The sequence below is a fragment of the Tachysurus vachellii genome, chromosome 1 (genome assembly GCF_030014155.1).
Source record: "Tachysurus vachellii isolate PV-2020 chromosome 1, HZAU_Pvac_v1, whole genome shotgun sequence".
Classification (NCBI taxonomy): domain Eukaryota; kingdom Metazoa; phylum Chordata; class Actinopteri; order Siluriformes; family Bagridae; genus Tachysurus; species Tachysurus vachellii.
Window position 1 is genome coordinate 2,463,175 of NC_083460.1, and position 27,611 is coordinate 2,490,785.

General features: G+C 42.6%; 1 protein-coding gene across 2 annotated transcripts; it reads right to left on the reverse strand.

Moving 5' to 3' along the window:
* Positions 1–1,487: 1,487 nt before the first annotated feature.
* On the reverse strand, positions 1,488–27,611 carry fgf12a (fibroblast growth factor 12a). Of its 2 annotated transcripts, XM_060867602.1 has the most exons (6): positions 26,776–27,611; positions 25,600–25,647; positions 24,164–24,274; positions 16,543–16,646; positions 2,629–2,827; positions 1,488–1,847 (listed from the first exon to the last, which is right to left on the reverse strand). In XM_060867602.1, exons 1-6 carry the CDS (start codon positions 26,969–26,971, stop codon positions 1,732–1,734), a joined length of 774 nt encoding a protein of 257 aa, XP_060723585.1. In that variant the 5' UTR covers positions 26,972–27,611; the 3' UTR covers positions 1,488–1,731. The 2 variants fall into 2 exon arrangements, with proteins under 2 accessions (XP_060723585.1, XP_060723594.1); XM_060867611.1 differs by lacking the exon at positions 25,600–25,647.

Here is a 27,611-nt window from a genome sequence, read left to right on the forward strand (position 1 = left end):
GAAAGAAAGAAACAATCTCGCCGTTTTAATTAACCTCATCCTCATCGTTCAATATCTGTCCTGAGACAGTACACTCATCATTCATGTCCTAAGAATCCCACCCACACACACACACACACACACACAGACACCCTCACACACACACACACACACCCTCACACACGCACACACACCCTCACACACACACACTCTCACACACACGCACAAAATCCCCTCGCATGTCTAATCTAGGTTAAGAAGAAACACAGCATTCCTGATTCATGCGTTTTTGAGTCCTTTGCAAGAATAAAATAATAAATAAAATGATTTTCGTCACCTCTTTTGTGGCAGACTCTCGGGTTCAGCGCTCACTGCTGCCCCTAGTGGAAGACTGGTGAATAACGTGCGGAGATTCTCAAACGGAGAACATTTTTGTTGCTGGAACTTGGCTTGTTTGTGACACCCAAACAAACCCCGCCCACCACATGCCCAGCCACTCCCCCGTCCACACCTACAGCCTTCAGGCCAGTCTTTGTGCTTTGGCCCAGACGGGGTGAGCGGGTTGGCGAAGAAAAAAAAAATGCTAGACCTTTCTTGGATCAGGGCTTCCTGAGTTGGAGAACGTTTGGGAGAAGAGGTATTTCGCCGTTGGGTGAGGCGTATGCTGGCGCAGCGAAGATTTCTTATTTTTTTCTCCAGCTCAGAAGTGCTCATCAAGGATTAAGAGAATTCTAGGAAGATTTGGGGACGAAATCCAAATTGTAGCTATTTACACCTAGGCGTCCATCCGAGTTGGTTCCAGGTCGAAGCAGGTGGAGAACGACGTCTCGTGTGACTGCGCTTTAATCAAAACGATTTTGTTTTTTCAAGACAGACAGCAGCTCTGCGTGGAATGAACAAACAAACAAACAAACAAAGCAACAAGCAAGCAAACGAACATGATTGCTGCAGCTGAAAGCATCTCACAAGCTTCGCTGCAACCCTGCTTAAGCATCCAGGAAGACAGATTAATAAATAAATAACTAAACAGTAACAAATCCCCAATTCCTCTTCATAACCTACAGACCAAATTTTTAAGTACGATTATAATACAGTCACAAACTGACACCACTGTCGATTTGTTTAGTTTCGGAAGTTAAATAATAGTTAATTAATTAATTAATTAATTAATAAGAATTGTGATAATGTCGATGATGATGACGATGATGATATTTGTTTAAACATGTGCAGTCTGGATTAAAAAAACAAGAGGATGATAAAGAAGATATTGTTGTCTTCAATACTAATAATACAAGAGAAGGTGGAAATCCTAACACATGAGCGAGAGAGAGAGAGAGAGAGAGAGAGAGAGAGAGAGAGAGAGAGAGAGAGAGAGAGAGAGAGAGAGAGAACTTTTTAAAGCCCGCTTTGCTTTTCTATACACAGTATTGATTCAGATCGCCATCATCATCATCGATTCATTGCATAAAAGGAGAGTTCGAGCCCTGATTGGCGGCTTTTTTCCCGGTTGCAGAGTCAAGCCCCTCCCCCTTCCTCACACCCCCTTCCTCCTCCGAAAGCATGTCTTGGTATCGAACACTTTTCACAGGTGAGACTTGGTCGTATCGGTTGAGCGCTGAGTTCCATAGTGTTTTTCTGAAGGCTTGTTCTCTTCAGCAGGTGATGTGTGTGTGTGTGTGTGTGTGTTTTTTGTGTGTGTGTGTGGATTTGTTGTTGTTGTTGTTGTTGTTATTGTTGCGTGTCCAGGTCCTGCTATGTAGAGTTCTGGTTCACCGCTTTGCCTCCGTTCATGGCTGGAGTTCCTGAGCTTTTCCTGGAGCGATGCTTCTCCTCGATCTCGTGCATCGAAGGCTCCCGGTACATGCAGACTGTGGAACAAAACAACACCAAACTATCAGATCGTTTCTGTATTAAAAACACAAATCAAGTAATAAGTATACAGATTCCAGTAGCACTATGGAGTCTGATTAGTCACTAGAAAAGGAGTTGATTGGATTAGCAGGTCTGACGTTTGTGCAGCTAGAAATCCCAGGTTTCTATTTAAGATCTCCTTTTAATATGTTAGCGTTTCTATAGTAACGTAATCTTTAATAAATACAAATAAATTTGTTCCTGTTTGGCTTCAGGACTTGACGGACACTCAGGACTTTAAGTATTTGTATTGCTTCAGTTTTTTTTCTAGATGATCACACAGATGTTCGTATCTTCAGAGTAAATGTTGATATCAAACCCATTTCTGCTCTCTGAGATACGCCGAGTGTTTGTTCGTCTAAAAAGCAGCTCAGATTTCAAGATGTTAGAAAATTCTGAGGTAAAAACTTGTCAGACTGGAAGCCTGACTGATTTTAGATCAGACTTGTGGTGATAAAATCATTTGTTTGTCCTATAAGTGGATTTTCACAGCCAGTGTACTGCAAAAAGGGTTAAATCGTGACGAGTTGATCAATAACTAGCTAACAAATGCACTGTTCCTTCTTGAAGGGGCTCCATGTTGATGACCTTTGGGAAAACCGGACAATGTTTTTTCATAACTTATCATTTGTGATTGTGTTTAGTATCAGACGTGACATCGTTCATAAGCGTGGCATTAAAACGTCTCTCAGCTTTTATTCGCTAGTTGTGCTCGAGTGCTATGAGGAGCACGAGTACCTTCGATAGGCCTGGGCAGGAAGTGTGACGAAGGCTTGGTTTTCTTCACACGATTGCCCTTCATGACTTGGCCGTCTTTCGTGAGGCCTAAAAACCAGGCTCGGCCCGACTCCTGCTGCCGGTACATGGTGGATGAGTAGATGACGTAGTAGTTCTCAAATACAGACTCCTTGAATTTACACTCGGGAGTGAACATCTCCTGTAGGGCAGGAAACAAAATCAAATAAAAATGAGTTAGCTGTTCCATTCGGGCTGTGGGTGTGGAGGTGATTGGGGGGGGGGTTTGAATAGTGAGACAGAACGAGTCAGAGAGAAAGAGAGAGGGAGCGAGAGAGAGCAGAGATGAGGAAGCAACAGACAGAGAGAGAGGGCGAGAGAGAAAGAAAGTTAGAGAGAGAGAGAGAGAGAGAGAGAGAGAGAGAGAGAGAGAGAGAGAGAGAGAGAGAGAATGAGAGAGGGACAAGAAAGAGGGAGGGGGAGAGAAGAAAGGAAGCAACAGAGAAAGAGAAAGATTGAGAGAGAGAGAATGTTAGAGAAGAGGGGAACAGAGAGAGAGAGAGAGAGAGAGAGAGAGAGAGAGAGAGAGAGAGAGTAAGAAAGAAAGGGGGTGAGAAGAAAGGGAGTGAGAGAAGAGAGGGAGTGACAGTGAGAGAAGAGAGGGAGTGAGAGAAGAGAGGGAGTGAGAGAAGAGAGAAAGAAAGGGCAAATATCCCAGAGGGAAGTCCATGCTGGACAACGGCTCAGCGTGTGTGATCAGTAGGGGTTATACAGGACCTGTGTGTGTGTGTGTGTGTGTGTGTGTGTGTGTGTGTGGCTGTCAGGCAGCAGATGTCGTGACCGTTAGCTGGGTCTCGAGTGTGTCTTGTTCTTCATTGTTGCTTTAGAGGACTTGAGGTATAGATAATGAACCCAAAGTCCTATATTTGACCACACACACACACACACACACACACACACACACACACACACACACACACAATCCACTGAGTCACTGAGAAAGATGAACAGTTAATACGTAGGGAATGAGAGCCTCATGATATTTATTCACTTTTTCTATTCAGATTTTTATTCAGACGCAAGAAACTCCGAGCTTAAAGAAATTCCCAGTTGTAATTCCGACTTTGTTGTGATACTGTTAGATCACTGTTATACCTGGCTGCTTCTGTCTCTTGTCTCATCTCCCCTGCTGTTCATCCTGTTTCTGTTTCAGTGTGAATACAGATGCTACCTGCGTATCGGTACAGACGACGACACTGATTTGCGCTAATAAACAAGGCTCCCATTTTAAGCCTGTTATCACTAATCCCTTACTAATCACAGGTCTAACACATTATCAACACTTAATGAAATGATTCCTTCTCAAATCCCAGGAGTAACATTTACATAACGAGCATAACACTGATTAAATCCCTGAGCTTTCTTCATTCAGAAAGCCAACATGTAAGAACAATGCAATTTCAACAAAGAACAGAAGGGATGAGAGAGAGAGAGAGAGAGAGAGAGAGAGAGAGAAAGAGGGAGGACAAAAACAATCTGCAGCGTTTGCTCAGTAATGGAAGTGTGATGAATTACATTTTTCATCTAGCGCAGCCTCTCAGGCACGGTCAGGGAGGCACGGAGCCGAGGACAACCTGAAAATTGCTTTCATTCAAATTCCTCTCGGATCCGAGCGAAGGGCGGACAGACGGGATGGAAAAACAGACAGACAGACGGACAAACAAATAGAAACGGAGACAGAGGTAGATGGACAGACAGATGGACAGAGCGACAGGCGGACAGAGAGACAGACAGATGGACAGACGGAGAGACAGACAGCCAGACCGACAAAGAGTCTGGACAGACAGAGAGACGGACAGACAGACACTCATGCAGACAGGCAAGTAGACAGACAGACAGTCAGACAGACAGACAAACAGACGGATAGATGGACAAACAGACAGACAGATGGACAGACAAACAGAGAGGCAGGCAGACAGACAGATAGGTAGAAAGACAATCAGACAGACACACAGACAAATGGATAGATGGACAAACAGACAGACAAACAGACAGGCAGGCAGACAGACAGACGGACAGACAGACAGACACACAGACAGATGGATAGATGGACAAACAGACAGACAGATGGACAGACAAACAGACAGACAGACAAAAAGACAGGCAGGCAGACAGACAGACAGATGGACAGACAGACAAACAGACAGGCAGGCAGACAGACAGATGGACAGACAGACAGACACACAGACAGATGGATAGATGGACAAACAGACAGACAGATGGACAGACAGACAGACAGACAGACAGGCAGACAGACAGACAGATGGACAGACAGACAGACAGACACACAGACAGATGGATAGATGGACAAACAGACAGACAGATGGACAGACAAACAAACAGACAGACAAACAGACAGGCAGGCAGGCAGGCAGACAGACAGACAGACAGACAGACAAGCAGACAGACAGACAGATGGACAGACAAACAGACAGACAGGCAGGCAGACAGACAGACAGACAGACAGACAAGCAGACAGACAGACAGATGGACAGACAAACAGACAGACAGGCAGACAGGCAGACAGACAGTTGGTCTGCTTGTGAAATTAGGCAGTTCTCTTTATGCCATTTAGGAGGTTTACACTAGAAAGTTGTACAAATGTTAAAAAAACCCAAAAAGCCATTTGGGAAACTCAGAAGCAATAAAGACCTGAAACTTCTTTTCATTCCAGATTTTATTCAGCCTTCAGTTTAAATCTTTTCCTGGTTAACGGGTCATCAAATGTTATTCATCTAAAACATCCCGCACTTTAACAAGAGCGTTTATTTACAGACACATTCTCATACACAAGCCTGAGGTCAGGAAGATCATCTAGTCTCGGAGCATCCAGAACATCAGGGGACACAAAAATACAAGGCGGTGGACGGCAAAGACGCCTCAAATTGTGTTTATTTACTCGTGTAGGACATTTTGTCTGTTGTGGAACAGATTAGTTCCTGGTATCACTCACATTATAGCAGCTACAAACTGTGGTTCCTTCACCAGACTTTTTTCACTGTTTTTTTTTTTCACTTTCTTAAAAGGAATAAGACAAAAATCTCGTATTAATTTTGCCGAGAAAATAATTTAACATAAAAACGATGAGGTGTTAATATAATTAATATCCTTTGAGATCAGAGGCTCACTCACTCTCACTCACTCACTCATTTTCTACTCACTCACTCTCACTCACTCATCTCAGGCATCATTGGGCATCAAGGCAGGATACACCCTGGACGGAGTGCCAACCCATCGCAGGGCACACACACACTCTCATTCACTCACGCAATCACACACTACAGACAATTTTCCAGAGATGCCAATCAACCTACCATGCATGTCTTTGGACCGGGGGAGGAAACCGGAGTACCCGGAGGAAACCCCCGAGGCACGGGGAGAACATGCAAACTCCACACACACAAGGTGGAGGTGGGAATCGAACCCCAACCCTGGAGGTGTGAGGCGAACGTGCTAACCACTAAGCCACCGTACCCCCGAGATCAGAGGCTTGGTAAGAAAAAGCACAATGGAAGAAATGGACAAAAAAGTTCGGATCAGTTTCTTGAGGATGACTTGAGGAATTGATGACGCTGATAAACGAGACGCTGGGAGAAGGAAGAAGGCACGACGGCGGCAGGGTCGAACACAGCGTACAGAGACGAGACGAGTATAAAAAGGCCTACGTGTTTGACTATGAGAGACTCGGGAAGGAAGATAAATGGACGTGAATTTAACAGTACGGCTCTGCTTAAGCTAGATGAATCGTTTATTGCTGAAATCCGTCTGACAGGACGTTATTATTCCGGAGGCAGCGCTAGGACAGAGGCGGACCGCAAGCACACAGACGCTGTCTAGACGCTCGCTTCAATCACACTGAAAGACTCCGAAGGACACCGAGGCGGTTCTGCCTCCGTGACTGAACAGGGACTAGAAGACTAGAAGGTTCCTTCTTACTGTACATCCTCGTGCACTAAAAGACAAAATAATAAATGATGGAGTGTAAATCAGAGAGCTGGTGTCTAAAATAAAGTGGATGTTGTTTACTAATGAGCTTGTGGATGCAAAATCAATGACCCGGCCCTGGGAAATAGCTTTCTATCACCCCGTCGATCGATCCGGGAAGATTATCAGGAAAGCCTGGAATTAAAAGAATACTTCAGCGTTGTACTTAGCTTAATTACTTCCTTCATATCTGTAATAAATATGTGTAGTGAAGGTTTTATTACGGAACGATTAATGCTTTTTAAAGGTGCCCTGCCACACGTATGCCATAACTTTTGTGGTAATGTCTGAAGTTTACCATGGACTTGTGGAGATAATGCCTTGGTTCCCTTGTTTCAAGCCATTCTAGTGTGGTATAGAAAGCCTGCAGGAAGACTCAGCTCGATTTGCGCCAGTTCTCATGAATATTCAAATGAGCTATGCTGCTTGGCTCCGATTGGCTAACCGCTAGGATATGAGAGCATGACTATTCATTCACCCACACAATAAGTAGCCTAGGCTAGAGGACATTTGTTTACAATCACCTTGAATTGCGGCAGAACGGCTTCTTCACAAGCCCGTTGACGTTCAGCCATCCTTGCTGTATAGGAAACTCACTGAGCTACACGAATTCTGGGGGCGCGGTCTCAAGTGGGAGAGCTCATGAATAGTAATGAGCTCAATCATTACTACGTCACACTGAGCAGCTTTTCCAACTGACCTGATTTCTCCCCTTATTTCTTTTAAGTGGCTAGAACTGACCGGGGAGGTAACAGTTCGTTTTCACATTCACGACACAACACAAACACATATGGACGTAACACATATCAAAAAATACAAGTAAAAAGGTTTTGTGTGGAAGGGAACCTTTAAAAAGATTAAGAAGTTTTTACCTTTGACCTTTTTTTCTTATATTTAACACAAAACTTTTTACTCCTTGAAAGAAATACTTTTTATCCAGAAAAAATGTTTTGTGCTCAATTTCTTTTTCGAAAATGCAGAACTGCTTTTTACTTTTTATGCAAAACAATTTTTTACCTAGAACAACATATTGTAACGGGGGTACTGTCGCTTAGTAGTTAGCACGTTCGCCTCACACCTCCAGGGTTGGGGGTTCGATTCCCGCCTCCGCCTTGTGCGTGTGGAGTTTGCATGTTCTCCCCGTGCCTCGGGTGTTTCCTCCGGGTACTCCGGTTTCCTCCCCCGGTCCAAAGACATGCATGGTAGGTTGATTGGCATCTCTGGAAAATTGTCTGTAGTGTTTGATTGCGTGAGTGAATGAGAGTGTGTGTGTGTGCCCTGTGATGGGTTGGCACTCCGTCCAGGGTGTTTTCCTTTTTTCCTTGGAGCTACTTTTCCCTCTTTACCCATAAATGCTAACAGGATTCAGTATCTGTGCTCAGACTTTCCCTCTAGCTCAGCGTTCTGTTCTTCACACAACTACATAAAGAGCAGGTTTTAAAATGTCCGACTGTTCCTTTAAACTCAGGCATTTTCTAGCGCTTTCGCTTCTCGATGGTGAGCGTGGCGGTACGTCAGGCTCGCTGCAGTTGGATTTCATTAGCTTTAACATAATTAACCCTGAGAGCCGAGTTGCTGAGATGTAGATCTGGCATCCAGGAAGAGTTGGTGATGTGTGTGTGAACGTGTTCCACGCTAGCCTCAGAGACACGTCTAATTAGAGCACTGGCTGAAAATCCGTCATCTGCCAAAGAGAAAAATGGAGACGGAGGTGTGTGTGTGTGTGTGTGTGTGAGTGGGAGTGTGTGCTGAAGTGCATTTTAATCTCGCTATGAGACAGAGCTGTGTAAATGAGAGCGTATAGTGGCTCGAGCTTCAGGTTTGATATATGGCTGTAGGTGCACTTGTGCTTAGTCAAAGATAGACGCATTTAAAGTAGAGAGAGAAGGGGAGGGGAGAGAGAGAGAGAGGGAGCAAGAGAGAGGGAGAGAGAGAGAGAGAGGAAAAGAGAGAGAGAAAGAGAGAGAGTGAGAAAGAGAAAAGGGAGAGAGCGGGAGAGAGAGGGAAAGAGAGAGAGTGAGAGAGAGAGAGAGAGAGAGAGAGGGAGAGAGAGAGAGGGAGAGAGAGAGAGAGAGAGAGAGGAAAAGAGAGAGAGAGAGAGAGGGAGTTGGGATTACCGCTGTGCAACAAAGTAGGACACATCAAGCGTGTCATAAATAATGGAGGAGAACTCCGAAGCCGAGAACGGAAACCCCACGCAATCCTGCTCTTAATGCTGCACAACAACAACACAAACACCTCACAGGAACACAAACCAGCACAAACCAACACCGCAGTTACACACAAAACCTTTCACGTCAATTCAAATCTAACCTCTGTTACATTACATTACATTGGAAAACAACAAACGGCAGGTTTTTCAGTCTGTATGAATATATACAGTCATATATAAAGCTCATTGGACGGAGAAAGATCACGTGAACTTCTCCTTTAGAGACAGCTTGTGAACACGTGAACACTTCACGTGTTGTTTTTCTAGTGCATGAGTGTTTTCAAATGTAGGGCATGTTGTTGTATCGCGAGTTAAATATAGTTTGAAATTTCGCTTAAAACAGGAAAAAACGTTTTCGAGAGCCGGGCACGAATAGACCTGATGAAGAAAAATTAAATTAGGAGTTTAAAAAATACAAAAGATCGTAGCGTGAAAATATCCTGAACTACAGTAAAGTAAGATAGAAAAAGAATCAATCAAAAAAAAAATTAGCATTATTAATTGGAACTTAACAGTGGGCACGGTGGCTTAGTGGTTAGCACGTTCGCCTCACACCTCCAGGGTTGGGGGTTCGATTCCCACCTCCACCTTGTGTGTGTGGAGTTTGCATGTTCTCCCCGTGCCTCGGGGGTTTCCTCCGGGTACTCCGGTTTCCTCCCCGGTCCAAAGACATGCATAATAGGTTGATTGGCATCTCTGGAAAATTGTCCGTAGTGTGTGATTGTGTGAGTGAATGAGAGTGTGAGTGTGTGCCCTGCGATGGGTTGGCACTCCGTCCAGGGTGTATCCTGCCTTGATGCCCGATGACGCCTGAGATAGGCACAGGCTCCCCGTGACCCGAGGTAGTTCGGATAAGCGGTAGAAAATGAATGAATGAATGAATTGGAACTTAACACTTTTTAGACTCGGAAAGTTTCGGAACTCGGAGCCATTTTCCGAGGCCACACATCAGCGGGTGGATTCTGGTTTTGGTCAATTACCAATAGTTCTTCAGTCGAACAGCCAAATAAAATAATCAAAGAAAAATAGACTTCACAAGCCAGGATGAGATCAGCAAAGTCCCAGCTTTATTGCAGTCAAACAGAAATCTTCAAAGATAAGCTTTTTCAGAAAATTGTCCTCAGCAGCTAAAGTCAGCGAACACACCGAACCTCCAGGCGTGGTGCAGTCGAGTGCTATCCAATTTCCCGTTACTTTCAAGTTTAAGATTTACGCTCCTCCTGTCTGTTTTACGTAGCTTGTCCCAATTCCCAGTATTTTCCGGGTGGACCCGCCTACTTCCTTATTCCTTTTATGGTTTTCCGGTTTTCTGATTTCCCAAAATGTTTAGCCTCATTTCTAAATTTATTAAAAAAAAACGACTTCTCCTTAAGCCTGAAACCCGCACCTTCTTCCCTGGACTCCAGAGAACACGTGTGTGTGATTGTCTCTGTGGATACTTCACTCTTCTCAGTTTGGCTTTTATAAGGTAAGATATTATACTAGTTTTCGACGTTCTGCTTCTATTCTCATGCTAAATGAATAGATCCACTTGTCTCAGTCACTGGTCGGTCTCTTATCAAATCTACTGTATATCAGACTTGTTAAATGTCACACATAACTTAGTGCCTCTTCCTCCCTCTTTCTTGGCCTGGATTCAATGTCAACCCAACCTTCCCAACATTCTCGGCTCCTTCGCCGTTATAGGCGCTTCCAGCTATTAGCAATGGCCGTGGAACTCTCTTACTTCCTGGATCACCTTTACAGCACTGAACCCAAATGTACCCATTGGGTACATTAATTATATTGCAATATGTCCATAAATATAGATTCAATCATCATGCAAAAGCTGTTGTCTGGTCAAGGATCCGGAGTCTATCTCGGGAATACCGGGAATGATGCGGAAAAACACACTCCGGCTGTCACGCGCCCTTTAACACACAGCGATTTAGAATCTATGGATGATTTTCTAGAGAAAATCTAGCTCCTAAATAAAACCTAGGACATGGAGAAAAAATTCCAGAGCGACAGGAACCCAAGCTCAGGATCGATCCTGAGGATTTTAAGGGAAGGAATTTAAGGAAGTGTTGCTTTGGGTTTGCTTTAATTAAGTAAAGATCTTGTGAGTAAAATAAGTGAGATGTGTCTAGAAGTTATGAAAGGTCCTGCTTTTAGAGGACGTTGTGTAGATGTTTGCCATTTCGATGGAGAACACACAACCTGCTCATTGGCAGTAAGATGTATAGCTTTCTGAGCGTTGCGTCTGGTGCAGGCTGCATGGGCCAAGCACCTGGTGTGTAACCTATTTACAGGCTTAAAGCAATTATTAGCAGAAGATTGTGGTCATTCTCGAGAGTCTCACACATACACACACAAACACACACACACACACACACACACACACACACACGACCTTGAATTTACCTCCAATGGATTGCTCTTTAAACTGCTACAGTAATTGTTGTATCAGACTATAAATAATAAGCATTATTAAAACATTTTGCATTCCTGACTGGATAAATCTAGAGACGCTCAGGACTGCGGTTCTGCACTCGAGCACGTTCTATTATCTTTCACAGCTTTCTCATCTTTTTTTTTAACTTTTTTAACTTTGTTCGTTCGATGATATCCGACTATCCGCTTCGCTAACTCTGTGATGTTCTGCGTTTTGTCGTCTGAGCCAATCTACAAAGTCGTCTACGTCCTGGTTTTCACCTGAATCGAAGCTTTCATACGCCGTTTGGTTTCTGATCAGGTGTCTGTTGCTAAGCGAATAGCTGTAGCATTCTAACAGCGCTAACCCTATTAAATCTTCCTCTAAAAAAGGCTTAAAGAAATAAAAGAAAATAGTTGGTTTGATTATAAATGTTAGAGTTGGTCTGGGGGCACGGTGGCTTAGTGGTTAGCACGTTCGCCTCACACCTCCAGGGTTGGGGGTTCGATTCCTGCCTCCGCCTTGTGTGTGTGGAGTTTGCATGTTCTCCCCGTGCCTCGGGGGTTTCCTCCGGTTTCCTCCCCCGGTCCAAAGACATGCATGGAAGGTTGATTGGCATCTCTGGAAAAATTGTCCGTAGTGTGTGATTGCGTGAGTGAATGAGAGTGTGTGTGTGCCCTGTGATGGGTTGGCACTCCGTCCAGGGTGTATCCTGCCTTGATGCCCGATGACGTCTGAGATAGGCACAGGCTCCCCGTGACCCGAGGTAGTTCGGATAAGCGGTAGAAGATGAGGGAGAGTGAGTAAGTTGGTCTGTTTATAAGTGTGCTGATTCTGATTCATTCTCTATAACAGAAGCACTGAAAGTAATGATTTATGTAATGGTTTATATCAATGCGAATACTGAATATTATTGTTTCTATAGCAGATGCTTCATATCGTCACTGTAAGGCGGAATCCTCGTATCTCCAAAACCGTTATTTTTCAGGAAATTAAAAAAACACCGTACCTTATCTGCAGTGCACAGGGTTTAGTCCGCGTTGCAGTGGATTGTCTTGCGCTAAATTCCTGTCCTCAGACGAGCACCAGAACTAGCGGGGGTCAAGATTTTTTTTTCTTTGAGCCCAGTGTTTTGAAGACATTTACCTCAGAAGACGTGTTGATTCGTTGCGACTCTTCTTGAGGAGAAATATGCCGCGAAGCTCTCCCACGGAGTGAGGAAGAGGTGGACAGTTGAAGTGTCCAATGGAGTTATGAGATTTGCGCTCAAGCTATTTTCAAGACTTTAGATTGGTTAATAACTTGTAAAAATAACAGACCCACGTGGGGACTGACCAATAGCATCGATATGTGAAAAAATATGAGATTGACCAAATTTAGACATACGAGGTTTCCGCCCGACAGCGGCGATATATAAAGGTTGATATTTTGGAGTCTTCGGTGTCAGAGGTTAAAACTTTAACCGTAAGCTTTCTGGCACCTTCAGGACACCTTAATGGCTTCGAGACAGAAGGAAAAAAGACAGAGTGATGTAATGTAAGCGATAACAGGAAGTTGATTTGCAGATGCTCATAACAATACACGTGACCACAAACACATTACAAGTTCTGGGGTTGTAACAGAAGTAACGGCATGTCCGCTTTATCTCACGCTGTCATTGGTTATTTTCCTATGAAAGCTGTTGCTCTCTCACAGCTAGGAAAATGTGGTGGGATCCGAGTTCCTGAAAACGCGTTGGAGTCGCAAACAATATGAGCTCGATGATAGCAGGACACCGTTCCTGAGTGATTAAACCCAGAAGGAACAAAAGTCACATCTCTAAGTTGGACACTCAGATAGCAGCGGAAGAAAAGTACTGTAGTGCCACGGTACGAAGTCAGTGTGCCGAAGAACCCGCACAGCTCAGCACCCAAGCCTCTCAACCTTACCGTGAACTTTTCTGACCACTTCTTAATTAAATCTTTCATCTTCCAACAGAGATCAGACACTTAATGAGGGTTATTATCGTTTGTCAGCGGAATCTTTATGCATAGCGAGTCACCGCATCAACACGGCACTAATCAGATCGCTTGCTCGGGATGTTAAATGAATTCGAATTATGTGAAGTACGGAGGAGGAGATGATGAAATTTGCCCGTGTGGAAAGAACGTGGGCCGATAAAGTAACCTCTAAAGAGGAGCCACACAAAAATTGATGTCCTGTTGGTGTGAAGCATAAAATCGCAACAGTGCTCTACGAGCCCCAGAGGAGCAAATATGGAGATGGACTAACCAAGCGGAAATGCGGCTTTATAATCCAACTTTAAGTCTCCTCTTGAGCCGTTCTTAATTTCAGCAATCTTTTTTCTCCTCCTGTGGGTTCACTTAGTCTTTCTTTCTTTCTCTCTTTCTCATATCATGATTGCCTCATCAAAGCAGCTAAAACTGTGAAACTTACACTTCCTCCTGAGGCACCAGGTTCTTCTGAACTTTCTTCACACGCCGAGATTTTGATTCTGCAGCATAGGCATGCACACTCCGGATTGGCTGGTTTGTTACTAAGCAACGGGGAAGAAAGATACCTGACCTGCCGCCCAGCAAGAACAGAACGAGTTTCTGTCTGAAGGAGACGAGGTCACAGATGGGCACGGGCGCGGTGGTGGGTCTCACCTCAACGGTGCCTTAGGGGGTCTCTAAGAGCTAAATAAAGCTGTTTCTAAGACGACCTCAAAACGTTGCTCATGACTGAAATTGAATCTCGAATAATACACAAAATAACCCCAATGATAAAACACACACTCAGTGAACACAGGTTCTTACATGACCATCAGGAATCCAGACCTAAGGAAATGTTTTAGATCCCTGTATTATCTCTGTATAAATCAATGATTCAAATGAATCAAATGATTTAAATGATTTAAATGATTCCTTAAACGAATAACTGAGTCTTAATGAACGTAACTGATTAGTGGAAAGGTTCAGTTACACACATGTAAAATGAACAGAATCTTTCTTTCTTTTGGTATTCAAATCCTTCTCTCTTTCTGTTTTTCTTTCCATCTTTCCAACCATCCATCCATCCATTGATCTTTCTTTCTTTCTTTCTTTCTTTCTTTCATTCTTTCTTTCTTTCTTTCTTTCTTTCTTTCTTTCTTTCTTTCTTTCTTTCTTTCATCTTCTCTCTTTGTTTTTCTTTCCATTATTCTATCTATCCCTCCACCACCCATCTTTTCTTTCTTTCTTTCTTTCTTTCTTTCTTTCTTTCTTTCTTTCATCTTCTCTCTTTGTTTTTCTTTCCATTATTCTATCTATCCCTCCACCACCCATCTTTCTTTCTTTCTTTCTTTCTTTCTTTCTTTCTTTCTTTCTTTCTTTCTTTCATCTTCTCTCATTGTTTTTCTTTCCATTATTCTGTATATCCCTCCACCACCCATCTTTCTTTCTTTCTTTCTTTCTTTCTTTCTTTCTTTCTTTCTTTCATCTTCTCTCTTTGTTTTTCTTTCCATTATTCTATCTATCCATCTATCCACCCCTCTTTCTTTCTTTCTTTCTTTCTTTCTTTCTTTCTTTCTTTACTCACTCAATTTTCTCAGTCAGTTTTTTCACCCATTTCCTGTTTTTCTTTCTCATCTTTCTTTATATATATACAGTATATATATATTTGACCTGTTGATTTGATCATTTAATCATTTCCTCTTAGTTAAGGAATCGCCTGACTGCTGGACTTCACTTGCAGTAACAAGACAAGGTTTTTGTTAAAGAGCATTAAAACCAATCTAACACCCATAAACATCTCCCAAAGTAAAAACGCTGCCCAGTCAATAACGAGAGTAAAGTGTGTTTCAGCTGCCAAGCACACAATAAGAGGACAGGCTGAATTTCTGAGCAAAAATAAAAAAATAATAAAAATGAGCTGAGTGACTCCTCATTAGCATGAAGTGCTTCAGTCTCCTGCAACTCTGCCAACAACACGAACGAGCAGCACACACACTCCGTACAAAGGCCAAACCTTTACTGAAACACGTCGGCGTCGTAATCAAACGCCCATAGTTTTACACACGGTCTCACTATACACAACGATTCTCTTCAGGGCTGAGGAATAAATCCTGAGACGTCATTCTGACGTACGACGCCGTTTAATGATTCGTTTCCCAACACACGTCTTCTATATGTGTCTGTTATTTTTTATATGGTGTTATTCAGCTCTAATGAGTCATTTATGAACCTTCTCTTCTTGTCTTAAATGAACAAATTGACAATAAAAAAAAAATCATAAGCAGGTTTCTGTGGTATAAAAGGAATAAAACACCTCAGGATGTTAGAGAATCATAAATACTAGCACTTTCCTTCCTGCCTGCTTTCCTTCCTTCCTTCCTTCCTTCCTTCCTTCCTTCCCCTCTGCCTAATTAATTCATTTCCTGTAACAGTATGATATTTTATCCCTCACAGATTCACTTCTCTTTTTCCAGTTTTCAGTTATTATAAGTTTTCCTTATTATATTTTTAAACTCATGCCCTCTCTCTCAAATGTACTACATTCAAAAGTTACAGTTACATGCTCTCCTTCCTCGCTCGAGCCCCGTAACATATTTCTCTTCTCTTTCGTCTTCACAATCATGAATCGATCTTGACAAAACCGTATCCGATAGCGACTTCATTAGGTGACCGTGATGGATTGGCGTTCCCGGGATGGTTTAGACACGCGGTTTACTCCCCATATTGATCAAAGCGTTAAATCCATAGCAACCCGGCAGCTACGGGAAATGAAATTACTCTGCTTCTCTCAGATATTCTTTAACTGGATTAAAGGGTTTTGTGACGGACCATTATATAAGTCGTCGAGGGCCGTAGCTCACTGCGACACGCTCCGGAGTTTCGAGCGTTGGAACGGCGTGCAGAAGGAAGGAAGAGCGTATGCCTGTCATCCACCATAACTCAGAGAGAGCCCACAGGGATAGAGCTGGCTGGTGGAGCATTAACCCATGAGTTACCCAGACTGCACTGTTTGCTGCAGCAGAACCCCAGGACACTGAATTAACCATGATGCATCACTGTATAATAAGTATGAAGCAGGGATTTATATACTGTATAAATTTCCCTTATGCTAATGAGATTCTGGGTATGCTAATAGCAAAGGAATGAATGCATACGGAGGGTAGGGGAGGGTATCGAAGATGTGCACTTATCGGATAAATAATCGGGTGCTGTAGACTTACAAGCTTATAAATAATTCACATGCAGGTGGACGAAGGAGAACAAGCAACACTCACCGAGCTGTAGAGAAAGCCCTCTCCATTCATGCCAATGTAGAAGCCAGCCTTCACGCCCTGGATGGCTACCACCCTCAGTCCGACCGGGATGAGGTTAAAAAGGGCTAGAAACGCAAACAGCAGGTGGGACATTAGATAATTGGGTGCTAGATGGAGTCCCTGCAAATAAGATGACACACAGCTGACTCAGCAAATTTTAATACAACACTGTTACAAACATTTATCTTGGGAATTTGGGAAGCTGTGAAAAGTTATTGCCGGATCTGATAAGTCACCCTGAACGAGTGCCAACTTGCACTTGTCCCCCTGAGGTGATTCAATCTCATCTCATAGCAATCCCTTTCTGTTAGATCAGGACATAAATTGGCCCTAACAGGATATTATATCCTCAAAACACATCAATAACTCGCAGCAAGAAAGATTTGATTAAAATGGGGTCCGTTCAGTCAAGGAAACATCCCCAGCGCTGGAGTTTGAGCTACAGATTCTGTTTCTCTGATGTAAACTCGTGTGAATTTAATATTAAAGATTAGGGTTAAGGACATGATGACAGTTCATACTGTTTATCTTGTACAGTGCAGGTGGATGTGTTTTGTTGTATGAATAAAGGTCATAAGAAAAGAGAGGATTGTGATAGTTTTCTCTCGATTTAACTTAGACCTTCATTTTTCGATGATTTTTTTTGACCAATGCAGGGATTCTAACATCATTTATGAACATACACTTTCCTTCCTTCCTTTCTGCCTCTTTTCCTACCTGTCTTCCTTCCTTTTTTTAATCCTTCTGTTCTTCCTTTCTTCTTTCCTGCCCTCATTCTTTCATTTCTGCCTCCCTACCATTCTTCCTTCCTTCCATTCCTTCCTTCCTTCCTTCCTTCCTTTCTGCCCTCATTCTTCCCTTTCTGCCTTCCTTCCTTCCTTCCTCCCTTATTAGTCCCTTTCTACCTACTTTCCTTCCTTCCTTCCTTCCTTCCTTCCTTCCTTCCTTCTTTCTGCCCTCATTCTTCCCTTTCCGCCTCAATTCCTTCCTTCCTTCCTTCCCTTATTGTCCCTTTCTACCTAATTTCCTTCCTTCCTTCCTTCCTTCTTTCTGCCCTCATTCTTCCCTTTCCACCTCAATTCCTTCCTTCCTTCCTTCCTTCCTTCCTTCCCTTATTCATCCCTTTCTACCTCCTTCCCTTCCTTCCTTCCTTCCTTACCTTATTCTTCCCTTTCTGCCTTTACTCCTTCCTTCCTTCCTTCTTTCCTTTCTTACATTCCCCCTCCCTTCCCTCAATCTTTTCTTTCTGCCCTTACTCCTTCCTTAGTTCCTTCCTTGCTTCCTTTCTTACATTCCCCCTTCCTTCCCTCATTCTTTTCATTCTGCCCCCACTCCTTCCTGCCTTCCTTCCTTTGTTTCTTCCATCCATCCATCCATCCATCCATCCACCCATCCTTCCTTCTTTCCTTCCTTCCTTTCTTCCCTCCGATCTTTATATCACAGGAATATTGAGCACAAAGTAAGAACACACTCGCATCATAGACACCTTTCACTTTTACTCCAAAGCCATTGTTTAATTCAAAGTGATTAAAAGTAAAGCATAATCCAATCCATGTGTACACATTAGCTATTAAAGTATTATTCTCTTTATTATCTTTACAACTTTCACATACACCGACACACCAGCACCTATTTGAGGTTCTGGACTCCGATAAGACTGTTTTTGTCCTCTGAAAGTTCTCTACTTTTTTAGTCCAAGGTGATTTTCTAAAGGAGAATCTGCACTTATGATGGAAAGATGCTCAGTGCAGCTCGACTGCTCTGCAATGACAAGGGCATCAGCAGGTAAACCCATGCAGGAGGGCTTCTGGAAAATTCTGCAAGCACTGTGTATGCCTTAGTAAAAAAAAAAGCTATTAAGGTGGAATCATTGCCCTTAAATTGAAGATTGGTTATGTCTCAGGTTTTTGTAATTGGTGCTGAGAAACACAATCTGCAGCTGTATTTAGTTAGGACACCCTCCTATAAAATTACAGCTTTATTTCATGTCTATGTTGATGATATTTTAGTAAAGAAAATAAAACCTTCTCGATATAGATGTTTAACTCAGCTCCGTTTTAAACGATTCGATACCAGTCACTAGGAAACCGTCTCCGGTCAGGATGAGATAACTGTTCTATTCTGACAAATCTGTTAGTAAGACAGCACTCAAAAAAGCTAGTGTCAGCTGCTTTGCCTCTCAGTCCATCGTTAAACTCTGCATCCCTGCTGGATCTTATCCATGCTGTCCAGACTCACAATCAGCAGAGCAGACTTGGCTGGGGACCATGAGAAACTTATATTAGTCATGATTAATGACTGAAAACTCTACAGTTCCATTAGCAGGGCAGTCAAGGTCACCGAATTGCTGGCATCAAAGGCAGATAGAGGAACATTTAGTAACAGCCACAGCTAATTTTTTATTACATTTTATGCCTAGGCTGAAATTTGAAATCAGACACAAACAGTGGTAAGGACAATTTGTAATATTTGGCTAATCTATAACAATTCTGGCAACTGTCAATTAAATATCCCCCTGGGTTTGGTTGGGTTGGGTTGGGGATATCCCTGGGATCTGGAACATAGACTGATGTCCAAGAGGGTGTCTCTGCGGTTCTTGTCAGTCAATCATGTTTCCTGTCAAATCAGAAACCTTCTGTAGTGTGGGTTCATCTTTATTGCTGACCTCACTGATCTGTGACATAACACACACCCTCTATAAGAAGAATATACAGTGTAAACAATACCTTGTCTGGGTGGTGCTTATGCATTTGCTTTAAAGCAGCGGTGTCCGATCTTATCCACAAAGGGCCGGTGTGGGTGCAGGTTTTCATTCCAACCAAGCAGAAGCCATACCTTCTTGGCTTTTAGTAGACTCTGGTGTAACTTCTGCTTGGTTGGAGTGAAAACCTGCACCCACACCAGCCCTTTCCGGATAAGATCGGACACCGCTGCTTTAAAGGAATGACCCAGGAACTAGACAGCTTTCTCCGATCATATCACAGTAAATGAGGAAGGATGAGGTAGCATATTCTTCCTTTTGACATGCACTTAGCCAGGCAATTCTTCTTTTCAACCTACACACATGACATCGCGGATTGACAGGAGAGAGATTAAGCCATCCCTCCCTATTAAACAGCACGGTTAATTTTGCTTTCTTGGACTCTGATAAAAGGAAATTTGGTTCAATCTTATTATACATTAGTATCACAGTACAATTATTTTCTAGACTTGCTAAACAGACACAGTTACTGCAGAAGTCATCATAGACCAGTTTATATAATGAAGCATCATTTGCTATTGTTGTTTGACGGCATTCACTAAATTCCAGGGGTTTCGTTACCACGACGTAAAGTGGGCGTGTTTCCAGAGGTCTTGGAAAAACGCCCTCTTTCAAAATAAAGAGCGTACTACGAAGGACAAAACAGTCATACAGGTAGATTCATTCATTCATTCATTCATTCATTTTCTACCACTTATCCGAACTACCTCAGGTCACGGGGAGCCTGTGCCTATCTCAGGCATCATCAGGCATCAAGGCAGGATACACCCTGGACGGAGTGCCAACCCATCACAGGGCACACACACACACACTCTCATTCACTCACGCAATCACACACTACGGACAATTTTCCAGAGATGCCAATCAACCTACCATGCATGTCTTTGGACCGGGGGAGGAAACCGGAGTACCCGGAGGAAAAACCCGAGGCACGGGGAGAACATGCAAACTCCACACACACAAGGTGGAGGCGGGAATCGAACCCCAACCCTGGAGGTGTGAGGCGAACGTGCTAACCACTAAGCCACCATGCCCCCCCACAGGTAGATTTATTTTAAAAAACAAATAAACAACCAAAAACTACGGTTATGGTTAGGGTTAGGGTTAGATTATCAAATAGACCACGCCTAACCGATGACGCAATATCTGTTACGCTATTCTGAAATCCCTGGAAATAAGTGCATCCCGGTTGTTGACACCGTTTCTGGTTAACAGGCAATGCAAATAACCCAATCAATGCACAGGCTCGAAACCAGAATGCATGTTACAGGGAAAGTCCCCAAACATTCTGACCTTGAACTAAACTGTTTGGTTTTTCCAGCGTTATCTAGACAATGATTTGCTTTCAAGACCTGATTTTCATTTAAAGTGCCAGCAATGCCAAGAAGGGCACATATAGTATGCAGAACGCATTGCTGCCCCTGAACTGCTGACTGCTCTGACAGAAAGGCCGTTTGAAAATTCATTACTTTTCTCATCATCACAATCAAGGGTTCAAAAGGTCAATCATTTCAAGGTGGACGTAATCTATAGTTCTGCTTACCCATTTTGACGATCAACACTGTTGCTTGGTCATGAATGCCAAAGTTTGTCTAGATTTGATTCTGGCTGCCTCATTCTCTTCCATTCTACAGCAAGGCCTCTTTTATTAGAATTATTCATAGTACAAATGGGTTGGGATATTTTTGGGTCTTACAGGATGAATTATTTACTTTTCTCTCCCAGCTATGTGACCGTCTGACAGGTGAAAGCTTGCGGCTCAGGAGATCTAAAGAATAGTGTGAGGAGATTCCACCACCATTTCCCTGCAGGACAAGCTTCATACTGTATAGCTTTACTTGTCAGTTCAAGTTCTCATTCCTTAGTTTTTTTCTGAACAAACTATTGATCCAATGTTTCCTCAACAAATGTACCCAATAAATAATTAAAAATCTATCTTTTAAGATTCGAGACAGGCGACTGTTTCAACCCATTTTCCATTGTTTTAACCTATTTTAAGTTACTAAACCTGCGGCCTAGTGGTTAGCGTGTCTAGGATTGGGGATTCAACTCCCATCTATGCCATGTATGTTCAGAGTTTAGATATTCTCCCTGTGCTTTAGGGGTTTTCATTGGGTACTCTGGTTTCCTCCTGAGTCCAGAGACATGTGTTGTACCTGATTGGCCAGTTTAATCGTCTGTAAAGGGTGTTATTGTGCCCTGTAATGGGTACCATTAGGAAACCCAGAGTTCTGTAAACATCCTCCAAACCATTATAACACCCTGCAGTGTCTCTCCCTACTTTGCACCAAAGTCAGTCAGAGAAGCAGAGATTGCTTAGGTGACTCTGTAAAACTACTGTTCATTTATTTTTGATCTGGTCCCTTCGAGGGGGAGATGAATCCTCAACAGTCCAAATGTTCTCAGTGTGAAGGTTGTGCCTTCGCTGCGTTCCTGAGGGAATCCACCTACTCTTACTGTTGTAACTAAGATTAATAGTCTGCTTTTCTTTAGAAGAACTGTGTCTAACAGATAGGCAGGCTTTTCGACATCCCAGAAGACAATTTGTTTTACATTCTCCATCTATTTCTGCCATATGGTAAGGAGATGCATCCATGAAAAAATGGCCATTTTGTGCAAGTCTGTTTTATCCTCTTTGATGTTAGCTCTTAGGTTAGAGGTGAGTCCCCAGAGGAAGGATGACTCATCTTTTCGAATGAAGAATTGCACGAATCTTGTTTTTTTTTTTCTTCACTGAGTCTGTGTTCAACAAAACTCAGCACATAATGGAAAGCTGTGTATGAATACAGTATGCGTTATGTTCAACCTACCACCTTTCACGTTTGCTAACTCTCCAAACAAAACCAAGCACTCAACAATTCTCTAATCTTATAGCTATTATCTTCTAATTAATCCACAATTTATTTAATTGTACACAGCTGGAACCTGAAACCGGAAAACTATAAATCACTAAGATTGTTGGTGGGATTATACCACTGACGGTCAAAATCTATTTGCTCCGGATTTCCTCCGAAATCCAAACATACTGAATAAAATAGTTTATTCAGTAACATTCCTTCAAACAGAAAGAAAAAACAATTGCGAATGAAAATGTACGCTTCTGTCGTCTGTCTCTTTGAGTACTGTATTTTCCGCAGTATAAAGCGCAACGAATTATAAGGCGCAGTCTCAATTACAGGGTCTATTTCTGTACTTAACCCATACATAAGACGCACCGTATTATAAGGCGCATGCGAAAACATACGGTCTACAAAAAAGGTAACGGAAGCAAAACAGTGAGTTTAGTTCAACTTTATTCTACTATTTAACAATACACACACATTATTTTTTAATCAATCTTCTCCCACAAATCCATCAAAGTCCTCATCTACTGTCTGTTCATTTTCTTGCTTGATAGCCTGTAGTTTGAATTGTGCCTCGTAAGCATGTCTCTTCACTGGTGCCATTTTCGGGGGTCCTTAGACAAACAAATGTTGTCTTCTTCTGATTTTTATTGGCGGATGGCAAACCAACGTAAGGTGCATTTACCGCCACCTACTGGACTGGAGTGTGGCGCGCATAATGGTTAGGCAGAAACAAATGTTGTTTTGCAATATACCGGTAGTATACCTACCTACCGGAGGCTTGTCGGAGGTAAGCGTACGTACTGTACGTATTATGTTATGTACATTAGTATGTAATGTTCTCTGATTGGTTTATCGCTGCCAGCGTATGTAGTGTATGTATTACGTCCCTGTGTCAGCGGGAAATCATCCGACAGTCAATGAAGCGGAGCGCTTACCAAAGTCGCACAACAACATTTTTACAGATTTTTGGAACTCAGTGCACACATACAGTAAGGCGCACCGCCGATTTTTGAGAAAATTTAAGGCTTTTAGGTGCGCCTTATAGTGCGGAAAATACGGTAATATGGACTTTGATTGGACAGTTTGATTCTCACCCTCTATCTTCTATTAGTTTCTCGTGTAAAGGTATTTTGGGTTGTTTTCTAATCATTTGGAGTGTTGTTGATTTTACAAGTAGGCCTAGGCCTGTATTCATAAAGATTCTCAGAATGATCTCAGAGAGCTCCTAATTTAGCTTAAAAATGAGTGATTCGGGACCTCGGTGATCTCAGAGCAACTCCGAACGAGGAAAATGCAACAACTCTTATCTCCGAGAGGAGGCGGGGCTTAACCTGTTAATAGGTATGACACATTCTTTCGAAGGCTGTGATTGGTTGTCCAATAAAAAAATATGAGCACTTTTAAAATCTGGTCTATTATAAACCTTCACTTTGTCACTATGTTAAGATATTAGAGACTATATGGTGTAGGGATTACGTTGGTGACCGATCATATCAGAGATGTTCTAACATCTGTATGTTATAAATGTAATAAATGTAAATGTAAATGTAAATGTACATTTCTTCTCCCTCTTCACCTTTCGGCCATTTTCTCCTCTGATTAAGAAACTCTTAAGCCTCTTAAAAGTACTACTCACTACTCCTAACACTTTTTGACCCTTATGAGCTCTTTTAAGGGTTAAGATGCTTTATGAAGAACTTTTATCTTTACTAGGATCTTCTCTTTAATTTTAGGAGGAAATGCCCATATTTCTAAGAACTTTCTTTACACTAAGAATGTTCATGAATATGAGCCCAGGTTATTAGCATATATTATTAACAATTAAAAATTCTATATTTGATGATCCAGTTGATAATCCCAATGGTTTCTACAGCCCTGAGTTTAAATGTGCTTCAAAGAAATGAATCCAGGATCATTTTCAAGTTCCTACTGGTGCAACCAGATGTGATAGATACCCAAGAAAGGTTGTACTCACTGTAGTCGCTGTTCTCGTCCTTGCTTCCATCAATGGTTCCGTCCGGCTGCATCTGCAGGTAGAAGCCCTGCTGGCTAAACAGCCGGGTCACAATCCCTTTCAGCTGCGGCTCTGGAGAGACAAAAAGAAAGAGATGCACCCGGAGACAAACCCATGTTTAACACCTGACTCAACTAAATGCATCAAACGCATCAAGTGTTAGGTTTATGTGAAAGGGAGAGTTTGAAGTGTGCAGGCTTGCGTTCTATGACTATATACGGTACATATTATTAAATTTTACTGGGTATTCCCTAATCAGGGCCTTGTTTTATCATTCGTTAAGGATACTAGGAGAACACCTGCTGCAATGACTGGTGTTTCCTGATGGAGATGACCGGGAAGTGTGATCAGAATGGTTGAGCTGGGGAGTGAAAGGGGTTTGTGAGGAGTGAAAGGTATCATGGGAGTGACTTGGCAGGCATGAAGACAGAGAAGTCTCATAGCCTTAGAGGATGGTCAAGATCAGAGAAATTTGATGAGAAAAAAAATTCAGCTCAGCCATTCATCACGGACTCCATCTATCCGGTGGAGACGGAGATGTGTCGGAACAGGTGGAAAGAACTATCAATCACTTCAATGAGCCCATCAGGATTGGCAATGAAAGCACTATTCCATAAATAAAAGGCACCTCTGAGGAAATGACCCTAACCTGAGGACAACATGACAATCTTTAGGGTGTTTGTGTGAGATGTGTGTGTGTGTGTTTGTATGTAAGTGATTCATCCTCAGTAATAATCCGTGGTTTTCATGTTCTGTGCATCATGTCTAATGTTTAATACAGCCCCATTACATAAACAGACATTATATTTGGGTACAACATGGTGACAGATGGTGTTATGATTATGAAATGGCGAACGAACACCTGCACTACTGAAGTCACCAGAAAACATGACAACATCAGCACACGGCACATTTCCCCACAGGGAAGCCCTCACGGCGAGACACTCGTTAAAAAAAACGACGTTACAGAAATGCAGGACAGAACATACGAGAACCAGGGGCGAATAAAAGAAAATAAAAGGAAATAAATAACAAAGGAGAAGTGGCACACAGAAAAGATGGAGGAAAAAGGTGGAACAGTCGACTGCCTAAAAAAAGTGGAGGGAGGGAGGGATGGAGGGAGGGAGGGAAGGACGAGGGGAGAGGTTCTAAAAAAGCGGGAGAAGGAGAAGGAGAAGTGGACGAGGTCCAGACAAACAAGGAGCAAGGAAGGACAGGGGGACATGGATAGGGACGAGAGGAAAAAACACTCGACCAGACAAGAGGCAGCTGCTGTTATAATACAAGTGCTAGCCCCCTCCCTCCCCAGTGCAGAAAAAGGATCGACAACGGCATGAGATCGAAATGGAGTGGTGACTAGAAAGACAAAGCACACTGATGGAGGCTGAGGTACTGACCTAGCCTGATGCCCTTACGGGACACTTGTGGAGGTTTCGAGGGCGCATCTTACAGGGAGAAGGAAAAACAACATTGTATATTTTTACACACAGAATCTCCAGCAACAGCTGTTTTATCTTTCTTTTCTTTTTTTTTTGTAAAAAAATGTGCTGTAATGTGTTGAGTTCTGGGGTAGGTGGAGGCAGTTCTGTCTCTCTCTCTCTCTCTCTCTCTCTGCACTGCTTAAGTTGTGGTACATAATAAGATGCAATTGATATTTGAGGGAGGTGAAGAAAAGCAGTATGTTACCCGACCCTCTTTCCCACCACCCCACCTTTATATGCATCGTGCCATTTTTTCTGTGCAAAGAAAAAAAGATGATGGCGAAGCTCTGTGGGCAGCAAGACCATGCTCATCGATGCAACTGATCGCAAAATCCCTCCCCACACTGCAGTAAGGTGCTCTGTCGCTCTCTCTCTCTCTCTCTCTCTCTCTCTCTCTCTCTCTCTCTCTCTCTGTGATAAACATTTACCATTAAAATGTTTCATCTAAGGGAGCCTTGGTGCACTGCAGTGCCACTTTGCCTGGCTGTTTTCAAAATAGCACTTTTGCACTATTTAAAACAGCATCTGTGCAAACTTTATGTGGCGACTTTGTACGGTGAATTCTAAAGAGCACAAAGAGGGCAGGTGATGCCATGCATGCACAGCTTCCCTTTTGAGATCCAGCAAAAAAAAAAAAATTAAAATAAGGATCTGTTGCATCAAGACATAACATACAATCCATTATTGCAGATTTTAAAAATACTCCTAATAATAACATTGCACAATCCATGCACAAATGTATTTTTAATTCATTAAGCAATAATGATTCAGAACCGATATTACAATGATTTATTAGAAGGAAAGATCGTTTGATATCACGGCATTAATAAGACACAAATCTGGGCATTATTGCATTCAATGCATAAACCATAAATCATATGTATTTGAACAGTTTTGTATCAGTAAATCATGCATTTATTTATTTATTTATTTATTTATTTATTTATTTATTTATTTTTACTAGCACGTGCGTTTGTGGATCTCGTGCTGGAAATACGCAACACGTGATTTATAAACAGGTGGATTTTTTTCTTTTACCCCTTTTCTCTTTCGCATAACAAATGCATTAAAGAAATATCACCGAAGACCGACCTGGTCGCCGGCGCACGGGTCTTTTCTTGCCGCTGCAGCAGCGGACTTTACCGAAGACGCCGAGGAAATGGCGCTCGCACAGGGAGCGCGGGTCTTTGCTGGGGCTCGCGCGCCGCTTGGACGCCGAAACCCGGTCGCTGTTTGACTCGCGCGCCTGTCGCTTCTGACGGATCAGGGAGCTCGCGATCGCGGCCATTGTCTCTCTCTCTCTCTATCTTTTTCAAACTCTCTCCTTCTCTCCTTCTCTGTCACCCACCTTTTCACGCTCCTCTACCTTTCCTCTGAATCGGTACTGGATGCAGCCGGTGCAAAAAAAAAAAGAAGAAATCTCTGCTGCCGTCGGTGTTAACCAAATGTCATTGTTGTTTTTAGATCTTTTTTGTTTGTTTGTTTGTTTTCTTGAGAGAGAGAGAGAGAGAGAGAGAGAGAGAGAGAGGGTAAAATCTTTTTAAACAGCTACCTGTACACTTGCATGCTCCAGTCTCATGCAATGTGCATGTGCAATTTTCCCCTTAAACATTTGCAATTTTTTTTCTCTATGTGAAGAAATAAAAATATCAATGCTGTAAAGATTTTAAAGAAAGAAAGAAAGAAAGAAAGAGAGAGAGAGAGAGAGAGAGAGAGAGAGAGAGAGAAGGCACGCGCCAGGTGCAGGTGATCCAGGTTGATAATGAAGCTAAAAATAAAAAATTACAAAAAAAACAACTTGTTTCTACATCCTTCAGATAGCTCAGGATCAGATGAACAGATGAGGAACTGGTGGTGGTCCCACTTTACAAAGGATGGATATGAAACACATCCACAGGCAAAAATCTTTCTGAATATAAGATGGTGTG

Bases quoted from the DNA above. Each gene is read 5' to 3' on its own strand.
- fgf12a (XM_060867602.1), bottom strand. From the start codon at position 26,971: ATGGCCGCGATCGCGAGCTCCCTGATCCGTCAGAAGCGACAGGCGCGC. The intron at 16,647-24,163 runs GTGAGTACAACC...TTGCGTTTCTAG, and splicing joins GGACGAGAACAGCGACTACA to CCCTTTTTAACCTCATCCCG. The intron at 1,848-2,628 runs GTACTCGTGCTC...TTTGTTCCACAG, and splicing joins CCTGCCCAGGCCTATCGAAG to TCTGCATGTACCGGGAGCCT.